This window comes from Nelusetta ayraudi, unplaced genomic scaffold, assembly GCF_046127955.1.
Source record: "Nelusetta ayraudi isolate G7.1 ecotype Tasmania unplaced genomic scaffold, CSIRO-AGI_Nayr_v1 ptg000033l, whole genome shotgun sequence".
Taxonomy (NCBI): domain Eukaryota; kingdom Metazoa; phylum Chordata; class Actinopteri; order Tetraodontiformes; family Monacanthidae; genus Nelusetta; species Nelusetta ayraudi.
This window is the reverse complement of record NW_027466083.1, coordinates 4,436,484-4,456,815: the sequence shown is the minus strand read 5'-3', so window position 1 is coordinate 4,456,815 and position 20,332 is coordinate 4,436,484. Positions and strand designations below refer to the sequence as shown.

The 20,332-nt window shown below is 48.7% G+C and overlaps 1 protein-coding gene across 20 annotated transcripts in view; it reads left to right on the top strand.

The window, feature by feature from the left end:
- The window catches only part of nbeaa (neurobeachin a), an 84,496-nt gene that overhangs the window by 53,208 nt on the left and 10,956 nt on the right, over positions 1 to 20,332 (top strand). For 4 of the 20 annotated variants that reach the window (XM_076031702.1, XM_076031703.1, XM_076031698.1 and 1 more), the window contains exons 14-39: positions 1,785 to 1,864; positions 2,386 to 2,448; positions 2,958 to 3,055; positions 3,427 to 3,519; positions 4,557 to 4,665; positions 4,786 to 4,867; positions 5,276 to 5,399; positions 5,526 to 5,718; positions 6,392 to 7,066; positions 7,150 to 7,590; positions 8,123 to 8,340; positions 8,481 to 8,634; positions 9,096 to 9,119; positions 9,550 to 9,633; positions 10,427 to 10,607; positions 10,781 to 10,905; positions 11,055 to 11,123; positions 11,218 to 11,386; positions 11,701 to 12,110; positions 12,549 to 12,685; positions 13,971 to 14,125; positions 14,922 to 15,048; positions 15,837 to 15,956; positions 17,367 to 17,500; positions 18,474 to 18,535; positions 20,012 to 20,076. In XM_076031702.1, coding sequence (XP_075887817.1) covers positions 1,785 to 1,864; positions 2,386 to 2,448; positions 2,958 to 3,055; positions 3,427 to 3,519; positions 4,557 to 4,665; positions 4,786 to 4,867; positions 5,276 to 5,399; positions 5,526 to 5,718; positions 6,392 to 7,066; positions 7,150 to 7,590; positions 8,123 to 8,340; positions 8,481 to 8,634; positions 9,096 to 9,119; positions 9,550 to 9,633; positions 10,427 to 10,607; positions 10,781 to 10,905; positions 11,055 to 11,123; positions 11,218 to 11,386; positions 11,701 to 12,110; positions 12,549 to 12,685; positions 13,971 to 14,125; positions 14,922 to 15,048; positions 15,837 to 15,956; positions 17,367 to 17,500; positions 18,474 to 18,535; positions 20,012 to 20,076 — 4,192 coding nt within the window. The remainder of the gene's footprint in view (positions 1 to 1,784; positions 1,865 to 2,385; positions 2,449 to 2,957; positions 3,056 to 3,426; positions 3,520 to 4,556; positions 4,666 to 4,785; positions 4,868 to 5,275; positions 5,400 to 5,525; positions 5,719 to 6,391; positions 7,067 to 7,149; positions 7,591 to 8,122; positions 8,341 to 8,480; positions 8,635 to 9,095; positions 9,120 to 9,549; positions 9,634 to 10,426; positions 10,608 to 10,780; positions 10,906 to 11,054; positions 11,124 to 11,217; positions 11,387 to 11,700; positions 12,111 to 12,548; positions 12,686 to 13,970; positions 14,126 to 14,921; positions 15,049 to 15,836; positions 15,957 to 17,366; positions 17,501 to 18,473; positions 18,536 to 20,011; positions 20,077 to 20,332) is intronic. The other 16 variants (XM_076031708.1, XM_076031711.1, XM_076031709.1 and 13 more) reach the window with 12 other exon arrangements.

Genomic DNA, 20,332 nt, shown 5'->3' with positions numbered 1-20,332 from the left:
TAAAAAAAAACACATAAAAAGCTGTTGGTAACAGTGATGGATGGCCGGTGTCGCTGCTCGGGCAACACTCGGCTCGCCAACGCATCGGGATGATGGATGGCCAGGCCTCGCCTCACTGTCACGTTCTGGCCGTGTGAGGAGCGGACAAACAGGGTGAGAGGCCTGCGCACTCTCGCCTGATTCCAGCCCGGCAGAGTGTGGCAAGACTGGGCCGAGCTCAGACCTCCTTCCTCCCTCACACCTACGTCAAGCTCTGTCGGTCTTCTCTCACTAACGCAGGATGCTTCAGCATCCAGGGGGAAACCACAGCGGCTCGCTAACCACTATCTTGCTGCTCCGCTAGTCTCCTCTCTGTTGCTCGCGCCATGGTCAGCGGGAAAAAAAAGGTAAAAAAAGGGGGGCAGGAGGCCTGTTTTCAAACATCCTGATGCAGCAAAAGTCTGTGCGCAAGCCGGACATCATTTATATTTATTGTGGCCAATGAAATTATAGGGAGCTCTGCTGGGGATGTTGAACTGCTGATGAGAATGTGTTGGGTCCGAGGTTTTATTGTGGCCTGGCCGCTTGTTGGCTAATGACATGATAAAGGATGAGTGGGAGAGCAGGGAGGAGGGAGGAGGAAGGAGAGGATCACCTTATATAGGCCAGCCTGTGACATTAGCATCACTAGTCGTAACATAAAAGCAAAAGCAAACTGCTTCTAATCATTTCTAGCATGGTGCACATCCCATGGTTGTCAAACTTTCCTTTTTTTGCAACTTGCAGGTATTTATTTTCCAGGATTTCCTTTCAGTTCCCTTCACAAATTCACAAAAGCAAAAAAAAATAAAATCTTCTTTCCATGTTTCTCCTCTTTGCCACTAGATGCCAGTCTGTGGCTGGTGCTGGTGGCCGCTGGTCTCACTGCTCTGGTGTCTCTCTCCCTTCTGATCTGGATCTATTCATCTTTGGGGCTGTTTGGCAGCGTCTTCCATTAGTCAGTTATTTGGCAGTCATTATGAGGCGATTCATCACAGCCCCGAGCTTGTGGCGTATCTGGCGCTCACATTAAAACACCTCAGAAATTAATAGGCTACAATTACAAGAATGAAAATGCAATGCCAACATTTGATTTGTCGTTTTTTTCTTCCCCTCTTTGGATGTTCTTTTTTTCAGCTTCCAAAATGTCATATTTTAACCGTTTTGTGGCTCTCCGGATACACACGGAGTGGTTATAAGGGGGTGGCGCCTCTCTGTTAGGGCCAAAGGTCGCTTTTGATAGTTGAGGTCATGTCACCCGCTCTAGAAGGAGGCGGTGACGACACAAAGGCAAATGAGAAGTGGCTGTTGTTGATTTGTGCTGGCTGATTTAGTGAGATGATGCTGATTTTTCTTTGTGGCCCACAAACTGACAAAGCGCTGTAATTTCTTTGACGAATTTGGGCAATCACACCTAAAAAGCCCCCGACTGCCTGCTGACATCCAGTATCAGACACACACACATACACACAGTAGACAAGCGTCTTGACTGCAGCGTCATCACGCACAGTAAACACATCGCGGTGAACTGCTTGAACTGCGTTTTGCTCTCTGGCAACGGCCAATCACGTCGTCATTGCAACGAGTTTATTGCATGTTTTCTAATATCGCACAGCCCTAATAACAACAATTAATGGTCTGCTTGAACATAAATCGTATTCATGCATTTGTGTAAAACCTCACGCTGTAAGCTGACCATTTTAATAGCTTTAATGCATGCATGCACAATAAAGTTTTTATTAAATTTTTTTTTTTTTTCTTTTCAGACGGACCGCGGCCATCCCAAAAGGAGATCATCTCGCTCAGAGCCTTCATGCTGCTCTTCCTCAAACAACTCATCCTCAAGGTACGGCAGAGTGAAGCATCATTATCTTCAGCCCGCCGGGTCAAGTTAGGAGAAATTACCTCCGCCAACAATTATGCCCTCTGTTGTCTTTTCTGCCTCCTGAGGACTGCAGGATTAATCTCAAATCTGTGTGCGTGCATGTGCACGTGCGTGAGCGTGCGTGTGTGCGTGCGTGCGTGCGTGTGTGTGTGTGTGTGTGTGTGTGTGTGTGTGTGTGTGTGTGTGTGTGCATATAGCACACACAGCAGTCTGAGTGAGACGAGGCACTGTAGCTTTTAGCGTTAACACTGACTGACTTTCTGCAGCCCCACTTTTGCGAGGCTGTTCCTTCTCTTTCAAAATAATAATGATAATAATAATAATAATGATAATAATAATAATGACAATCATTATGAATTATAATTAATATTATTATTTCACACTGAACGCATATGAACCAAGAACAGTTAATGTCGTCGTCTGAGGGTTAATGACATGTCAAAGCGAGTGTGATGGATGGTCCTCGTCTGCTTCCCCCACAGGACCGGGGTGTGAAGGAGGACGAGCTGCAGAGCATCCTCAACTATCTCCTCACCATGCACGAGGTAAAAACACACTAGGAGGTGAAGGTGGGAATCACACAAATGTCCGAGTGAGACGGGTTTAGGTGGAGCTGGTTGTTATTTCAATTTGAAGCTGTGGCCTGTAAGCCAGTGACGACATGCGAGAGGCGGTGTGAAGGATTGCACGGCGGTGGCGGCGGCCGGGACACAGTGTTCCTCATCTGAGGGCGATCGCACCCACACTTTTCCTCCAAGCACCACCTGCTCCACCGCAGCCTCCACCCCAGCCTCCACCCCTTTCACCTTTCTAACCTCTCTCTCTCTCTCTCTCTCTCTCTCTCTCTCTCTCTCTGTCTCTCTCTCTCTCTCTTCCTATCTCTCCCTCCCTCTCCCTCTCTCTCTCTCTCTCTCTCTCTCTCTCCCTTCCTATCTCTCCCTCTCTCTCTCTCTCTCTCTCTCTCTCTCTTTCTCTCTCTCTCTCTTTTTCTCTCTCTCTCTCCTCTCTCTTCACGTCATTTGCACTGACCTCGCCGGGCCGCCCCTCGCCACAGGACGAGAATATTCATGATGTGCTGCAGCTGCTGGTGGCGCTCATGTCCGAACACCCGGCGTCCATGATCCCGGCGTTCGACCAGAGGAACGGGATCAGGTGGGTGATGACACTGGCACAGACACACACACGCACAAGGGCAACCAGACACTTGATTAGGCACCCTGTGCCAGCAAGGTGCACCTAAAAAGAGAGTGAGCTGAGTGCATATTGGTGGTTGCACCTCTAGCAGTCACAGTACATATTTTAAATAAATAAAGGAACATCAGCTACAGGCCATTTATTCACCATTATGTCACATGAGCTTAAAATACCTGTATGTCTCTAAAATGTGTGTCTTTTGTGAAGATAATGTTAGACTTTGCGTCGTGCCAGTTGTTTTTTGTGCAACAGAAGGTGAACTGCAGTTAAAATACTTTTTTTTTTTTTTTTTTTTTGTGTGTGATTAACATTTGGCCTCGCTGCTGCAGGGTGATCTGCAAGCTCCTGGCGTCAAAGAGTGAAAGTATACGAGTCCAAGCCCTCAAAGTCCTCGGCTACTTCCTTAAGCACCTCGGTCACAAGTGAGTCTCTCTGTCTCTCTCTCACTCTCTCTCTCTCTCTCTCTCTCTCTCTCTCTCTCTCGCTCTTGTTGAACCACTGAAAATAAGACAGCCTCTTTTTCTGCAACACATATTCTGCATATTCTCTAATTTTGCCTCTAACTATGTTTAAAGAACGGCAGTAAGAAGCCAGTGACTCTCGTGAGCCTCGTCGAGAGCTGTTTGTTTGTGTTTGTGTGCTGGCGATAGATAACGTCCTCATCACCGGGTCCAGGCGGAATAATCGCCCTGACAGCCACACAGGCAGGGAGGTGGAACCTTGACGAGTAGCACTGAATGCGGGGGGATTAATTTGTCCCATGTGACGCTACTGCAGCACAACATGGCAGCGGGCTGCTGTGCCGCTGTGCTGCTGCACCTGAGCCCTGAACCTTCAGCCCCTCAACTATTTAACATCTGCTCGCGTTGAGCTTCCACCAAGGCAGCCTCGCCTTCTTCTTGTTGTCTCTCGTTTTTGATTTTATAGAGTTGAGTTAAGGTAATATATGTCTTGTTTATTTCATCTCTGTTGGGGTTCAGAGACACCACTTGCCCCCTTCAGGTGAAGGCTGATGGCTCTCTGCCACATTGTCTGCTATGATTAGCCAGAGTTTAGATGTGAAATCGGAACGATTCGGCGGTGCTGTGAGGCTACTCGGCCTCTGTGTAACCCCCCCCCCTCTCTTTATTGCACGTGTTGTAAGTGCTGCAGGTCAGCGCCTGTGTGTTTGTGCACGTGTGTATATATACACACAGGGCAAAGAGGCAACCTGCAAAGCAACTTTTGATCATTTGCAGCCATACGAAACGCTGCCCCCCGTGACTCCAGCGCTCTGACGACGCTTCCTCTAAATTTCTTTTGTTGATATTCGTCTCCCATGGCAGCTGACAGGGCCGCATGCCAATCTGCCAATATGACATCATGGTGGTCGCCGACTGCCGACAATCAGAGACAGATCAGACTGTCATGAAATGATGCGTTGACTGACAGGCTGTACGTGTTTCCCCCCACCGTGCAGGAGGAAGGTGGAGATCATGCACACACACAGCCTGTTCACACTGCTGGGGGAGAGACTGATGATGCACACTAACACCGTCTCCATCACCACCTACAACACGCTGTATGAGGTAAGAGGATGTTTGTTGGTTTTTTTGCAGTTCTTCGGTGCAGTGCATTTGTATTTTACCAGATTGAACTGGATTTTTGGCCGCATACAATTAACGTCTCTTGCTGATTTCTCCACACAGATTCTGACTGAGCAGGTTTGCACGCAGGTGGTCCACAAGCCCCATCCCGAACCAGACTCCACCATCAAGATCCAGAATCCCAGTGAGTGCAAGCACGGCAGCTGGAATCTTTCCTGCGCCTTGGTCTGCCGCTCGCTCCTTCACTGTCCATTTAGTTATTGTGAAAGGATCCCTGGTTGGAGCACCTTTATTTCCAAAGCCTGGAAACATCTGCCGGCCAATCAGAAGCCACGAGAAAAGTGGGAAATGGCTCAGCAACAACAATGGTGCCTCACAAGTTGGGAGTCGCTGGGAAATTATTTCTATTGGAGTTTAAAGTTAATGAGAATGTTACAAAATGCCACCTGACAGCCAGTATGATGATGCCTGTGAACATTGATGTTCTGACGCTGGTGCCTTCCATGGTTTTCACGACATTTTATATATTGATTAAAAAAAACATCTCCTTCTCTCCTCTCCTCTCTCTCTCCCCCCCACCTCCCAACCGCAGTGATTCTAAAAGTGGTCGCCACCCTGCTGAAGAACTCCTCTCCCAGCACCGAGCTCATGGAAGTCAGGAGACTCTTCCTCTCCGACATGATCAAACTCTTCAGCAACAGTCGCGAGAACCGACGGTGAGCAGCTCGCCGCTAGCTGAGCACGTTGTTTGATTCCCGTGGTACTCAGGCTGGGAAGCCCTAACCTGATGCACCCTAACGTGCCCCCCCCCCCCCCCCTCTCTCTCTCTCCTCCGCTTGCAGCTGCTTGCTGCAGTGCTCCGTGTGGCAGGACTGGATGTTTTCTCTGGGATACATCAACCCCAAGAACCCCGAGGAGCAGAAGATCACCGAGATGGTTTACAACATCTTCCGGATCCTTCTCTACCACGCCATCAAGTACGAGTGGGGCGGTTGGAGGGTCTGGGTCGACACCCTGTCCATCGCCCACTCCAAGGTGAGGGCAGCGCACACATGGGCCTGTTAGAGGGGTAGAAATAGGGGATGGCACTAACATAGTCAGCCACTTCATTTTACCGATGTTCATAATTGTAATTCTTGAGAATAAGGTAACAATTGTAAGGTAAGTTTTCGCCTGGCGTCTTCATGATTCTCTGCCTGGTTTGATAAAAATATATTATGTAAATAATAAATAGAAATGAATGCAAATGATAAATAAAAATTAGGTGTATATATCTCCATATAATTATGCACACACACACACACACACAGATTAAGGTGGGAGGAAGAGGATCAATTCATTTATTGTTTCTTGAACCTAAAACACATTGAAGTAAATCCTCCTCAAAGCCTGCCAGCATAAGGTTGAATATCAAGTGGCTATTTGTTGTATGTGTCCAGAGAGGGCGCCGTTGTGTCTCACGATTAATGTGACTTCATTTTCATTTACCGACTGCCGCTCTGCTCTGCTGGAGACGTTAGTCACCCACTCTTTGATGCGACAGGAGGTTATGGATGATAATTATCCGCCTGCCTTTCCAGTTTTATCCCTCCGACTCGGATCCAAATGATCTATGAGCCTCCGGTCGCATTAAAGCCTCCAACGTGATGCTTCGCTGTTATTGCCGTTGCTGCGTTCTGATCATGTCGGCGATTATCGTCCGTGGCAGGTGACCTACGAGGCCCATAAAGAGTATCTGGCCAAGATGTACGAAGAGTACCAGAGGCAGGAGGAGGAGAACATGAAGAAGGGGAAGAAAGGTTCCGTCTCCACCATCTCGGGCCTGTCTGCCACGCCTGCGCCGGTGGTCAACGGCAACCTGGAGATCGACGACAACTCGCAGACGCAGACGCCGGAGAGCGAGGCCGAGTACAGCGAGGGCGCCGCCGGGGATTCCCGCAACCTCCTGGCCGAGGGCGCCGTCAAGCGGCCCAACGGGGAGGCCCTGACGCCCGGGGAGCAGAGCACGGGCGCCGGGGTGAGGGTGGAGGTCCACGACCTGCTGGTGGACATCAAGGCGGAAAAGGTGGAGGCCACGGAGGTGAAGCTGGACGATTTGGACTTGTCTCCAGAGGGCCTGAGCGGCAACGTGGGCGGCGGAGGTGGCGTGGGCGGGATGGAGAACGGCCCCCTGGTGGAGGTGGACTCCCTGCTGGACAGCGCCTACTGCGCCGTGGTGCAGAACCTCAATGGGAACCTGGCGCCCAAAGATGACGTTCCGGCCTCGGTGGGCCTGGGACTGTCCGGGGTCAGCCTGGAGGACGACGGGAACATGGGTCCTCTCATCACACTGGCCGACGAGAAGGACAGCGTGCCGAGCAACAACGGATTCCTCTTCAGCAAGGTAGGAGGAGGCTCACTGCTTCTGCTTTTTCTTTCCTGTGGTTTATTCTAATTTTTTGAGCTGTCATTTCGTCATTTTCCCAGGTTGATGAGAAGTTGCTCCCAGCCCTGGCTGCCACAGACCCCCTGGTCCTGCCCAGTCCGGACCAGTCCGCTCCGTCCGGCCCAGTGGTGGGCAACTCTTCCAGTGCCAGCGATGACCTCAGCCTGCTGGCACACATGACCAGCTGCGGCTCCGACCTGGCGCCCAGCCAGGCCCAGGGAGACCTTCCAGAGGACGGACCCTTCAAGATCCAGAGCCCGCTGGCCGACATCAGCTCCATCGCTGAGGCGGAGAGCCAGAACCAGATGCAGGGAGCCTCCAGACCAGACTTCCCAGAGGGAGAGAGCACGTCCGGGGCGGAAGGGGAAACTGCAGGGCTGAAGACCGCAGGAGACACGGCCAGCACCACCTCCGACACGGAGAGGTCCGACGACGGAAAAGACAAGGACACAAAAAAGATCCAGACAACAGCAACCACTCAGGTTTGTTAGACACTGCTGAGTTTGTTAATGCTGCTTTACATGGTTTGTCCTGCGCTTTGAAGTGTTTTTGTCACTCTCGTCTTTGATACTTTGTCAACGTCTGGTGATTCAAAGACGTTTGAATATGAATGGAGACCAGAAAAAGACAGTGAAACGTTCTTCGGTTTGATTTTGAAATGGAATTGTAAAAAATAGAAATAAAACTCTTGCCTCTCTTTTTGCAAGTCAAAGCTTTCCACTAATGGATCCAATACATTTAGCTGTGCATTCACATCTAAACTTGCATGGCTGGCTGTGCTGTGCAACGTTGCACAGCGAGTGGGAGAAATCCACATCAACTTGCCTTAATAGGTTGTTGCTGTCACCAAAATTGCACTGCAGCTACATTTAAGCTATAGGCCAACCTGCAGATTTCCTGGTTCATTGCCCTTCCAGCCAATGTATTCCCATGTATTGTATCTATGCGGAAAGTTCCCTGGTGCTTCAACCCGACAGGTTAGTGGTGCACTGACACGGTCCTTGTGTCACACAGGCCCTGCACGGTCGCAGCGCAGCCCAGCTGGAGAGGGACCTGCGTGTGGACCTTGGCTTCAGGGGAATGCCCATGACGGAGGAGCAGCGCCGGCAGTTCAGCCCCGGCCCACGGACCACCATGTTTCGCATCCCAGAGTTCAAGTGGTCCCCGATGCACCAGAGGCTGCTCACTGACCTGCTGTTCGCCCTGGAGACTGACGTGCATGTGTGGAGGAGGTGAGTTTAGATTTTCATTTGTTTGGAACACAATGTTATTGTCTCCCTCTTATTTGTCTGAATAACAAAGTCGAAGGCCGGTGATGTTTGTATCTTTTTTTTTTTTTGGTCCTCCAAATCATGTTTCACTTTTTTTTCAGCCACTCCACCAAGTCGGTGATGGATTTTGTAAACAGCAACGAGAACATCATCTTCGTCCATAACACGATCCACCTCATCTCTCAGATGGTGGACAACATCATCATCGCCTGCGGAGGCATCCTACCTCTCCTGTCTGCCGCCACCTCCCCTTCCGTAAGTGGCTCTACGCTGCCCTCCTGTGGTGAGAGGGGAGACAGCAGGTTGACGTCTGCGGCTGCGAGGGGCCTGTAATGCAGGTTGCTGCAGCGGGCTGAGCAGACCCCGGGGAACCTGCTAATTCTTGTTTCTGAGTGATGATGCTTAGGGAAGGGTTGATCTCTCAGGTCTCTCTGGATTGAACACAACAAAATATTTTGTTATTTATTAAAAAAAATTAGCGTCAAGTTCAAACTGTTTAAGACTTTTGAAAAAAGGGAAGTGGACCTTTATTCTACCTTTGTTTGATCTTCGTTCTGATTATTTTAATTGACAATCTGTTTAATTTGAGAGTTTAATAATTTGTTTCCTTTTAACCCCTTCCTTTCTTTTCTTTTCCTCTCTGTGTTACTTGTTTTTCTGTACTTTCTTGTCCCTCCTACTCTCTTTTTTTCCTTCTTTTTATCCTGCATGAGCAGAGTTCTAAGAGTAGTACCAACACTGTAAGTCACAGCTCCTTTCTCTCCTTGTTTTAAAAAAGAAAAACAGCTCTACTAATTTTCTTGCGGTTTGTTGTGTTTGCCGTCGTGATGGACACTAAACCTGCTTGTTTGACATCCATAGTGTTTTCTATTTGTTGTGCTCTTATGCTGCTTATCATTGCTCACCCCGAGACAGTTTTTGTATCTACTGTGGTTATGCATGGATCCCCTTCCCTCAGTTGACTCAGTACTATCAGTATGTTGTGTAAGTACAAGGCTTTAGAGGGCACTAACAGGCCAGGAGCTCATAACAGGCCCACCTTACAGTCACAAGAATCTAGAGGTGAAAATGGTTTATAAGAGGAAACGCATGAAAGTATACCATCAGCCCCTCGGCAGGAGGTGGGGGGGTTCATCTGCTAAGCCTGTCCTATTTGTATCAACACTAAAGAAGGCGGGAGGAGCCAGACCCCAGAGGGGGTCAAAGGGAGAGGAGGTGACCCCTGTTCCTGGGGGAGGAGGCGCGGGGGGAGAGGTGCGTAACCAGCCCGAGGCTCCCATCATCACCAGAAGACCTCAGAGCACCAACCCGAGCCCCTTCTGTCCTCACCTTGTGTGTCTGTTCCTCCTCAAACGTCCTCGCTCACTCGCTCCGACCGACCGGGTCCTGTCGACTGTCCACAGCCTTGCACGTGTCGCTTCCTGAGGCAGAGACACAGCAGAGACCGCCACACTCGGCTCTTGATTGCAAGTTTAAAGCCACCCCTGCCATGCTGCCTGCAGAGTTGTAAACGCTGACTCTTTTTTTTCTTGTTTTGTGAACAAAAAGGGAACTTGCAAAGGTTCGATGTGAACGCGCGGGGTTCATTCTTTCATCTCATGTGACGTCAGTTTTGAAGCGAGTCCCGACCTTGTCCCTCCTCACCGCCACCGTGCTCAGTTCAGGCCGTGCTGCTGCTGTCACGAGCCCCCTCCACCGCCCCCCACCACCCCCCATCACCTGTGTGCCATCAGGCTGTACCTCCTCTGTGTTGTGTAGCACACCTCATGTTGCCAGATATCATCCTATAAATATGTATTTGACTTGGCCCCGGCATGATACTAAGAGGTTTGCTTTTTTCCCCTGTTTGTCAGAATAACCAACTGTAGCCGTTTTAATCACAATTCTAAACAAGGTTTTAAAAATAAAACTACGCCACAATGTTTTTGCATCATACTCAAACAAGTCACCGTGATTTTTGTGTTTGCACAGAGTCTTACTGTAATTAACTGGCAAGTGTGTGTGTGTGTGTGTGTGTGTGTGTGTGTTTCCCACCCGTGCTCATCAGACGGAGCTGGAGAACATCGAAGCGACACAGGGCATGTCCTCGGAGACGGCCGTCACCTTCCTGTCCCGCCTCATGGCCATGGTGGACGTGCTGGTTTTTGCCAGCTCACTGAACTTCAGTGAGATTGAAGCGGAGAAGAACATGTCGTCAGGGGGTCTGATGAGGCAGTGTCTCCGCCTGGGTGGGTGCTGCACTTTGAAAAACTCCATCACCAACGCATCTAGACATAACCCACCTAGATTTTACCTGATCGTTTTCCCCAGATGTTTACTTTAATTGCATTTAACAGATTTTTCTTCTTTAAAGCTCCTTTCAGTCATTAATGCCTCTATCCTTTCCCTCTGCCACCACTAGTCTGCTGCGTGGCTGTGAGGAACTGCCTGGAATGCAGGCAGAGGCAGCGGGATCGGAGCTGCAAGTCGTCCCTGACAAGCAGCAAGTCACAGGACAGCCTGTACAGTGCCTCCACCACCAGCAAGGTAACACACACACACACACACACACACACACACACACACACACACACTCATGTTGACACAGCACAACCTGCATGCAGAGCACAAAATCTGACACGGGAACAAGAACATGTGTGTGACACCACATTTGACATTTGGCTTCCCGTGTGCAGCAGGATCCAGACAGACTCCTGCAGGATGTGGACATCAATAGACTGCGAGCTGTGGTCTTCAGAGACGTGGTGAGTACATTTGTGTGTGTTTTCTTGTTTTATTTGTGCGCCGTGTTTTTGTCGGTGCGTGTGCATAAACATGTCTCTTTTTATTTGGCTGCAGGATGACAGCAAACAGGCCCAGTTTCTGGCTCTGGCAGTCGTCTACTTCATCTCTGTCCTCATGGTCTCCAAGTATCGCGACATTTTGGAACCCCAGCGTGAGATCGGCAGGTCCACCAGCCTATCAGGGAGGAGCATCCGCCACGAGATCAACTCCCCCACCAGTACTGGTGATTACTCTTCTTTCCTTGTGCAGCTTTAAGAAACTCCATGTGATGCTGGTGAGCCGCCGCTGTTGTGTCAGTAAAATGGAAACAGGCCGTGGGTGAAAAACAATGCCTTTGTCAAGAGTATGAGACGATTTATGGGAATAAAAGACAGTGAAAGAAAGAAGAAAGACAGAAGGGCATTTGTTAACAGAGAGAGAATAAACCTCTTTCAACAGGCGATATGTTCTCAGCGCCGTTTTCTAAAGAACGTCTGAAGAATTAGGCAACACTTTATCCTCATGGAATCACAATGCATGCTTGTTTACCTCCTTCAGAACACCCATCGACAGCATTCTCCGACCGGGACAAGCAGACCCCTACCCCTGTGGATGACTCCCCCAGGGCCGGCCTCCCCCACACGGACTCAGGCATCGGCGAGGAGGGTCACGTGGCCGGATCCCTGAACGGCTCGGAAATGGGCCTGGGCCTCGGGTTGGGCCTGGTGGGAAGGGAGACAGACAGGGACCGAGACCGAGACATTGCTGGAATCATGGGAGGTGGAGTAGGAGGAGGAGGGGGCGGGGCAGGAGGCACCGATCTGTTGTGCAGCCTGTCTGACGTGCGCAGGTCGCAGGAGAGCCTTCTGGACTCCCCCCAGAACCCCGGCTCCACCCCCAACTCCAGCCAGGCCCCGCCCTCGTCCATCACCAGCATCAGCCAAACAAACAAAGGCATCAATGTCAAGGTGGGAGGATGTGCTACGACGTTTATGGTTTCCAGTATGAACGGACTCCAGTCTGCAGTATTTCTGATGACACCTTATGAAGAAGCTTAAAGATACTGAAACTTTATTCTTCAACTTTAAAGGTGTATTGTGAAAAATTCACTTAACCAATGTTTATATGTCTTCACTTTCCAGAGTATGTCATACAGTTCTAGTAATCAGCCCTCTGTGATGTCACATAGGGCTTCAACATCTCTCCCAAGTTGATCAAAACACTGTCGGTGTTTTAGTCTCCTTCCAACATTGTGGAAGGTCCAATGAAGCATCAGCTTTAGCAGGAAGCACTAATATGGGACCTTTTAAGTTTACTGCACAAAATGTGTTTTCCAGAGCTAATTGTAGTGAACCTCTGCTGCTCTGGTCCAGTAGTCACCAGGTGTCTTGTTGTCTGAAATGCAGGAGATCCTTAAGAGTTTAGTGGCGGCCCCCGTGGATGGCGGCGACTTGGGCCAGGAGTCCGGCCTCACCCCCTACCACCCAGACCCCGCCCTGAAGACCCACCCCATGTTGCCCATGCAGTTCCACTCCTTCGACAGGTCAGTCCTGCAGCTCAGTGCACCTTCTTCTGCTGACCTACAAGGGCTGTGAAAATAGAGCTGGTGCGACCTGACACAACCGTCAATAGCCTTCTTTTTTTTTTTTTTTAGGTGTTATTGATCCGATTGTTATTGATTGTAGACGCCTAAGAGAGTGTCCTGCTATTTGTCAAGTGTCTGTGCATCACTTTTCTTTTGCAAAAATAGTGGATGCAGTCATTGATTAGAAATTGATTTGCTTACCCGATGGAGCAGGCTCCCCGTGTGCCGAGTCCTCACTACAGCAGCACAGCTTCACTTCCTGTCCAAGAAGCCTTTGCACAATATCATTATCCCATTTCCCTGCCCACCTCAGTTCCACCTATCAAATAAAGAAAAACAAACATCTATTTTTACAGTGCTAGCATAGTGATTTGGCAAAAAATAGAAATAAAAATCTTCAATATTTGCGGTGCACCATATAGTGAAGGAGTTGGTCATAATGTGGTACCAAGTCCAAAACATATTTTCTGAGATGTGAGCATCATCAGAGTCTCATCTGAGTGATGAACTGTTGGACTTGCGGCTGCGTCACTTTGCTCTCCTTGATGGAGCCTCTTGGCTGTCCTGCAGGCCTGAGTTATTGATCGAGACAATATGCATAATAGATCAGGGACGGCTCTATATCCCTCTCCAAGTTGTCCACTTGATGTATCAGCGTGACACATGCAGACTGGCTTCACTCACAGATTCATCTATCCATAAAAATAAATGGCAGATAGTTTAAATAAAAAAAAATAAATAGAATGACTGTTACCTTTTAATGCTCATGCTTCCTTCTATTGGCTTAATGTCAAAGTGTAAAATGCTTCATTTGTAATGCCTGATTTGTGTTTTTAATAATCTTTACTGGTAGCATTTGTGTGTCCTCTGCCTTTACTATTTATCAAATGTCCCTATCTTACTTAGAAAATTAGCCCTGCAAAAATACCAAATGACTAAATTATCTACATTTTAAAGGCCTTTTAAATGAAAGCAAGCACTATTACGAAACCAGTAATGTATAATTATCTGTGGTAATAAGTACACACTGGCTTATAGTCAAAAATAGTTCCTGGCTGAGTTAAAAAAATGGAGAATAAAATAAAGCACCGTACATCAATCGACCTGAATACTCAGAGCCGTGGGCACTCATATCAAACACACACGCACACACCTATGCACACAAACACACACACACACACACACACACACACACACAGGCGTGAGAGTCTTTGCTCACGCCCTGTTGTCCCACTTGTTACAGGAGTGTTATGGTTCCAGTGAAAAAGCCGCCGCCTGGCAGCCTGTCAGTCAACACGGTGGGCACGCCCCCCACCGGCAGCGCAGCCACTGCTGGCAGCACACCCAACATTTTTGCAGCTGCCACAGCGACACCCAAGAGCATGATCAACACGACAGGTGAGCAAAAAAATAAAAGTCAAAAAATTAGTCTGCTTCTTCTTCTGTATGTGAATTCCAATATGAACCTTTCAGATAGTTTGTCTGCACCCTGCCTGGTTATTAGAAGTCAGAAAGACTCCCCAAGTATGACAGAGATGTTAAGGGCTTCCAGGAGCAGCCGACTAAGTTTATTTGTCATTTTGCCGCCGTCCTCTGCTTCCTTTTGATTTTCACAAAAGAACAGGAACAGACTGAACAAGCTGCACCAGCACATTCTTTCATGATAAGTCAGTAAGAGGTCCAGACCCAAATTAAAGAGGGTGCGAAAATAAAAAACAACCTGTGCTGGGCCGCGACGGCTGAACCAGAAAAAACACTCGGACAAGCATTAGGAATTATTGGCTGTTTGATTGGGGAATGAAATCAAATTAGAATAAATTTCCAGCGTGACCTGTATTGAATTCTGCAGGTTACTGAATTTGCTGCGCAGCAGCGGCTGGATTTGTATTCAGTGCCTAAACGTTATGCGCCATATCATACATGCATAATGGAGAAGGTTCCCAGAAATGGATTTTCCGCAAATTGATTGCAGAGCTATTTTCACGAGCCATTACCGGAAGACAAGCGGCAGCATGTCCAGGCCAAATACCATCGAAATTGAGTTTGGGCCGCATCTGATCGGACATTAGTACCTCCTCTTCCTCTGCGGTTGTCCTGCGCTCCAGTCGCCCCAGCGCCAGTCGTTCCCCGCTCAGCACCGGTGTGACACTTTTTCCCTTTTCATCACTCTCGCCGCTCTTTCCTCCTCGTCCAGGCGCCACAGACTCCGCCTCCTCGTCCTCCTCCTCGTCCTCGTCCTTTGTCAACGGCGCCACCAGCAAGAACCTGCCAGCCGTGCAGACGGTGGCTCCCATGCCTGAGGACACCATGGAGAACATGAGGTCAGAGGTCACGACGCCCCGGACGGCTGCGACCACTCGCTCCTCCTCCTCCTCCTCCTCCTCCCCCGTTTCTTTCCTTTGTCCCCCGTTTTTTGGCTTTTTGTTTGTCTGTTGATTTGTCTCGTTTCTCCCACTTCATCCCCCCGTCCCTCCTTCACTCCACACTTAGGTGCTCATCCCCTCTGATGATTTCTGCTGTTAAATCATAAAGCAGCCTTAGCCGAGTTTGGGGTGCAGCTACATTTCATTTAATATGTTTTTTTTCAAAGGCTTAGTTGACATTTGCGGCTATTAGTCATCAGTGTGTTTCTGAAATATCGATGCAGAAATACTTCCGAGGAAAATGCTGAGACACGTTTCACTGACACACACTGACCGAACAAACTCGCAGTGCTGATGTGGGACTTTGGCTGCCAGCCTCCACTCCTCATCCCCGACGATGGCAGCCGACTCTCAGTAAAAGCAATCGCACTAATTCAAGAGTATTTGTTCAAAAAAAATAAAAAATAAGAAGACAAAAGGGAAAATAAACTGCCGACCACATAAAACATGGGTTTGTGTTTCAGTTGTGTTTCCATACTCTGTGTAGGCATCTGATAGTCGCCAATAACATAACATTTAAGATAATCTGTGTCATAAAACTGCAACTCTATCTAATGAATAAGTCCTCAGGCGACCTCTGTTATGATCTCTGGAACTGGGTTTGTATACGCCTGTGGGAGCGATGTGTGAGCTCCCTAATCAGTGTGTGTGTGTGTGTGTGTGTGTGTGTGTGGTTTGTATTGCAGTGCCTATTGTGAGGTGGCGCAGTGTGCGCTGCGCAGCGGTCAGACGCCCCCTGAGCTCAAGTCTTTTAGGTCTCTGGCAGGCTTCCAGGCAGCTCCCCGAGATGCAGGACAGTGTTTTAGGCAAGGAGATACTCATCCTGTCCCCTCCCCCACCCCCTTCCCCCCACTCTCCTCCCCTCCTCTCTCTGCCCCCACCTCCACCACGCACTCTCGCTTATACTAAAGAAAAAAAGAAACTGCTCCCAGAAGAAGGCTAAAGATGGTTGGTTCCAGGCTCGCCATTCACATTTAGAATCAGCAGTCAGTGGCGTCGCTCCTGGCATGATTGGCTCTTCACACTAACCCCCCAAAGTCACCATAAGGCCCGCAACCGTATTGGAATCTCACGGTATGGTCATTCCTAGGCAACAAATCCATAGAACCATATATTGAAAAGACACCTAAAAAAAAGACAATCGTGAAATGCAATCAAATCAGCTACAATTTAACTTTTGTCACGTTTTGACACAAGTGGACCAAAATGACCTCCAAAAGTTCACTGCAGCTTTCCCAATTTCACGAACCACGTCACTGGGTTCTGCCAGGCCACAGTCACCCCACTGCTAGATCTGATAGCGTGACGCTAAGACTGATCATCGTGCATACCCGATGAAAAGCGTTGTCCTCACGTCCATCTGCTCTGCTCCATTCACTGCCTCTCTCTCTCTCTCTCTCTCTTTCTCTCTCTCACACACACACACACACACACACACACACACACACACACACACACACACACTCATACAACAATCCCAGACGACCTTCATGTCCATGACATAACTTCAAGACTCTTTTGTCTCTGCGACTCCGTGAAATTGGCGATATCGTTTCGTCCCCCCAGGCCTCAAAGTCTTTTCACAAATAAATGACTGAAATTAGCTTTAATAGTCGTTTTGACCTCTAATGCAGCTTTACAATGCGGAGCTTATCCACTACCAGACGCTCATAAGCTTAAAGGTTAAGATGACCTAACAAGCTGATAGTGTCTTTGAATAGAAAGCCCGTTGCTGTGATAAACATGCCCAGCGATACAGATGGGTCGCGTTTCTCAAGCTTCGCCTCTCGATTTTGCGACGTCGTCACGTGCACGCTGCAAACATGACTGGTCCTATAACCACACTGCCATCAGCCGTAACAATACTAACCCCAGCCACACCGCTTTTATATGAAGCCATCATTACTCTCTCCTCATTCTGCATTTTCTTTGTAGTCTTGTGTCCTTTTTTTATCAGACATGTTCCCGCAGCTCTCACGTTTTTCTCGACGTCGCGCTTTTCCCGCCCGCCGTACCTTTCTCAACCTCTGATCTTTCTGCCTCTGCATGTCTTCCCCGCCCTGCTTCTGTTCCCCCTTACGCCACCCTCCCCAACCCAAGTTTTACCTCCCACGGTACTCTGACCTGCACTGTATTGTTCCTCATTCAGTCTTCCGTTCAGATGTCTCTGAATTTCTCTCCTGCCTTTTTTTTTTTGTCTCCTTTGCCGCCCGCAGCATCACCACGAAGCTGGAGCGTGCTCTGGAGAAGGTGGCGCCGCTGCTCAGGGAGATATTTGTGGACTTTGCTCCCTTCCTGTCCAGAACGCTGCTGGGTAGTCATGGGCAGGAACTGCTCATTGAAGGTACAGGTGCTGTACACGGCTCCTTTTCCTCTAACTGGCGTCTCTCTGTGGAGTCTCCACCATTCACTGTCCCTCACCTGCGACGTGTGACTGTGAGAGCGACCGTGACACAGCCAAAAAAGAAAAGAAAAGAAAAAGAAAAAAGGATGCTGATGTGTGTGTAACTGTTCGCGGGAGGTGTGTGAGGTGTCTTTGAGTTGGCTGCTTCACTCATTCGTCCAGCAGGTACAGAGTCAGGTCCCTGCACTGTTATCTAACAGCTAGCTAGAAATGTTTTTGAGACTATTTCTGGATTTGCAACACATGGTTCAAGTGGCCCAGTTCCTGCTTTTTCTTCTGTCATGTGGCAAACAAATGGGAAAAAAGTGCCTATTTATTGCCGGTTTATTTCCCAGCCTAGCCAGTCAAATCAGTTGCTGCAACTAGCGTAAGCAAAGACTTAGCATTTTTAACACACATACCAAATATAAAAAGAAATAATGAAATAATGAAATAAAATAAACAAAGCTGATGTACTCGGCTGAAAGAATCGTAATTGGGGCCTGAAAATCTGTGGTGCAACTCCAGCCTAGTTTAGCTTTAGCTTTAGCACTGATGCTATTGCGGGTTGCACAAAGCGTGATGCTCTCATCCCTCTGCCCACCTGCTTCCTGGCGTCCTGTTTTTGTGCTCCACTGTTTCAGTGTTGATTTCCTTTCCCCGCTTCTCCTCTCCTCTGCCCTCCCTACCTCTCCTCACCTCTTCCCCCTTTTCCCTCTCTCCACTGTTTGTTCTTGTCTTCTCTGTGGCATGCTTTTTAGAAAAACTTGACTACAATGACTGTATGCCAAGGCAGCAAACCACTGACAGTACAGTTTCTTCTCTGATGATATTTTGGTCTCTTGCGGCAACTGTGTGTGTGTGTGTGTGTGTGTGTGTGTGTGTGTGTGTGTGTGTGCAAGAGAGGCCCCTGACTGTGTTGTGTGTCTCCGTGCTGCAGGTCTGGTGTGTATGAAGTCCAGCACGTCAGTGGTGGAGCTCGTCATGCTGCTGTGTTCTCAGGTCAGTAACCTCTCAGTCAGTAACCTCTCAACCCACCACTACCCACGACACACACACACACACCCATGGCGTCCTAACATAGCACATAAAATCCACGCTGTGCAAACCCATCTCTCACTCTGAATGCTTTTTATTTTTTGTTCTTTTTTTCTAATCCGTGTCCTAATTGGCGTCACGCGGGGAGCCGTCAAGTTATCGATGTGCGCCGCGTGAGGCCGGGTCGACTGTGTAATGAGCGCATTGCAGCTGTAATGCAATATCTGCCTGTTTTTGTTTGCGTCGTTACGCCGATGAGGTTTCTCTCATCGGCGTCGAGGCCACAGAGAACATTTTTCCTTGTCAATCACGCACGTGTAAGAAATCTCTTGCTCTTGATTTTTGTTTTCATAGAAATTAAAGAAAGTGGTACAACGTTACTCTTCTGCCGTTTGTTTGCTCATTTTTTTTCCTTGCGTAACACATATAGTGACATTAGAGTTTTTCTTACCATGGCTCAACACTCGCCTGAAGACCGTCTTCATTCATTTTGGAGAGTTTCTTCCTTTAGCGCTCCTCCGTTCCCTCAAGGCTCCTCCTAGCTGTCTTCCCTCCGTGTGCGCTCCAACTTCAGCATCTCCACCTGCCAACTCTGGCTTCTTCTTCTTCTTCTCCGCTACAACTCCAGAGATCCACCAGCAGGCAACTGCTTTCATCCCCTGCTGCCCTTCCCTCTTGCCACTCCCTCCACTTCCCCTCGGGCAGGGCGGCCCGTCAGCATGTATAGTATTACCCTGGCGCTGGCCTTGGCTGCCATTAGAGGCCCGGGGAGAGCGAACCCTAGCCCAGATATCGATCCTGGGGAAGTTGGTGGTGGGTGGGTGAGGGGCTGTAACCGGAGACGCTCCATCCAGACGCCCTTAACAGCCTTTAAGAGCTAATGGAGCTCCGACAGTTTGATGCTTTCAGCGACGCCCTCATCCCTGTCCACTGAGTCTCCACTCTCTTATGCACAAAAACACTTTTGTCTGCATTACGGAGCTCTTAGGAAGCTGGTCCTTCCTATTCTTTTGCTTCTCTATCTTCACAGCAACGCTGGTGTGTTTATGTGTATTTCCTGTGGATTATGAATCCCACTGTTTTAACCATGCTGTTTGATAGTGTGGGACATAATACATTGTTATGGCATAGAATTATGTGCAGCTTTTTTTACGCTAGAGTTGAGGCCAGTAATAGACATTTCTATTTAAAAAAGACTCATGTTTACTTTGTGACAGAAGACTTAAAGGATCGACTTTTTTCATCCCTGCTGATCTGATTTGATGCTCCTTCATTTGCACACTGCAAAAATTGCAGTCCATAGAATTTAGTATCGGATGTGACTTAAAAAGACTTGGAAGGCAGGCTTGAACAAAGTGGCATCATACGCACACTAAAAGGAAATGTAATATCATTTGTATGTGTATTTATTGGAAGCTTTTTTTTGTCCTCAATGTTCAGGAGTGGCAGAACTCCATCCAGAAGAACGCCGGCTTGGCCTTCATCGAGCTCATCAACGAGGGCAGGTGAGGCCTCAAACGGAGCCATGTTTTCCCTCCACGTGAAGCCCTATGGTCCCACGTATTAGCACCGCCGCTGTTATTAGTGCCAAACAAGCTAATGGGAGCCTTGCCAGGATAAGTGCACGGCACTGTGTGTGGTAGAGGGTCTGCTGATTATGGTGCAGTTAAGCGTCTGTTAATTTGGGGTGGTCTATTTTTGTTTTTTTATGTGACCATACATCCGCTTTCCTCCTCCTGCAGTTCAGCGAGTCTTTGTACT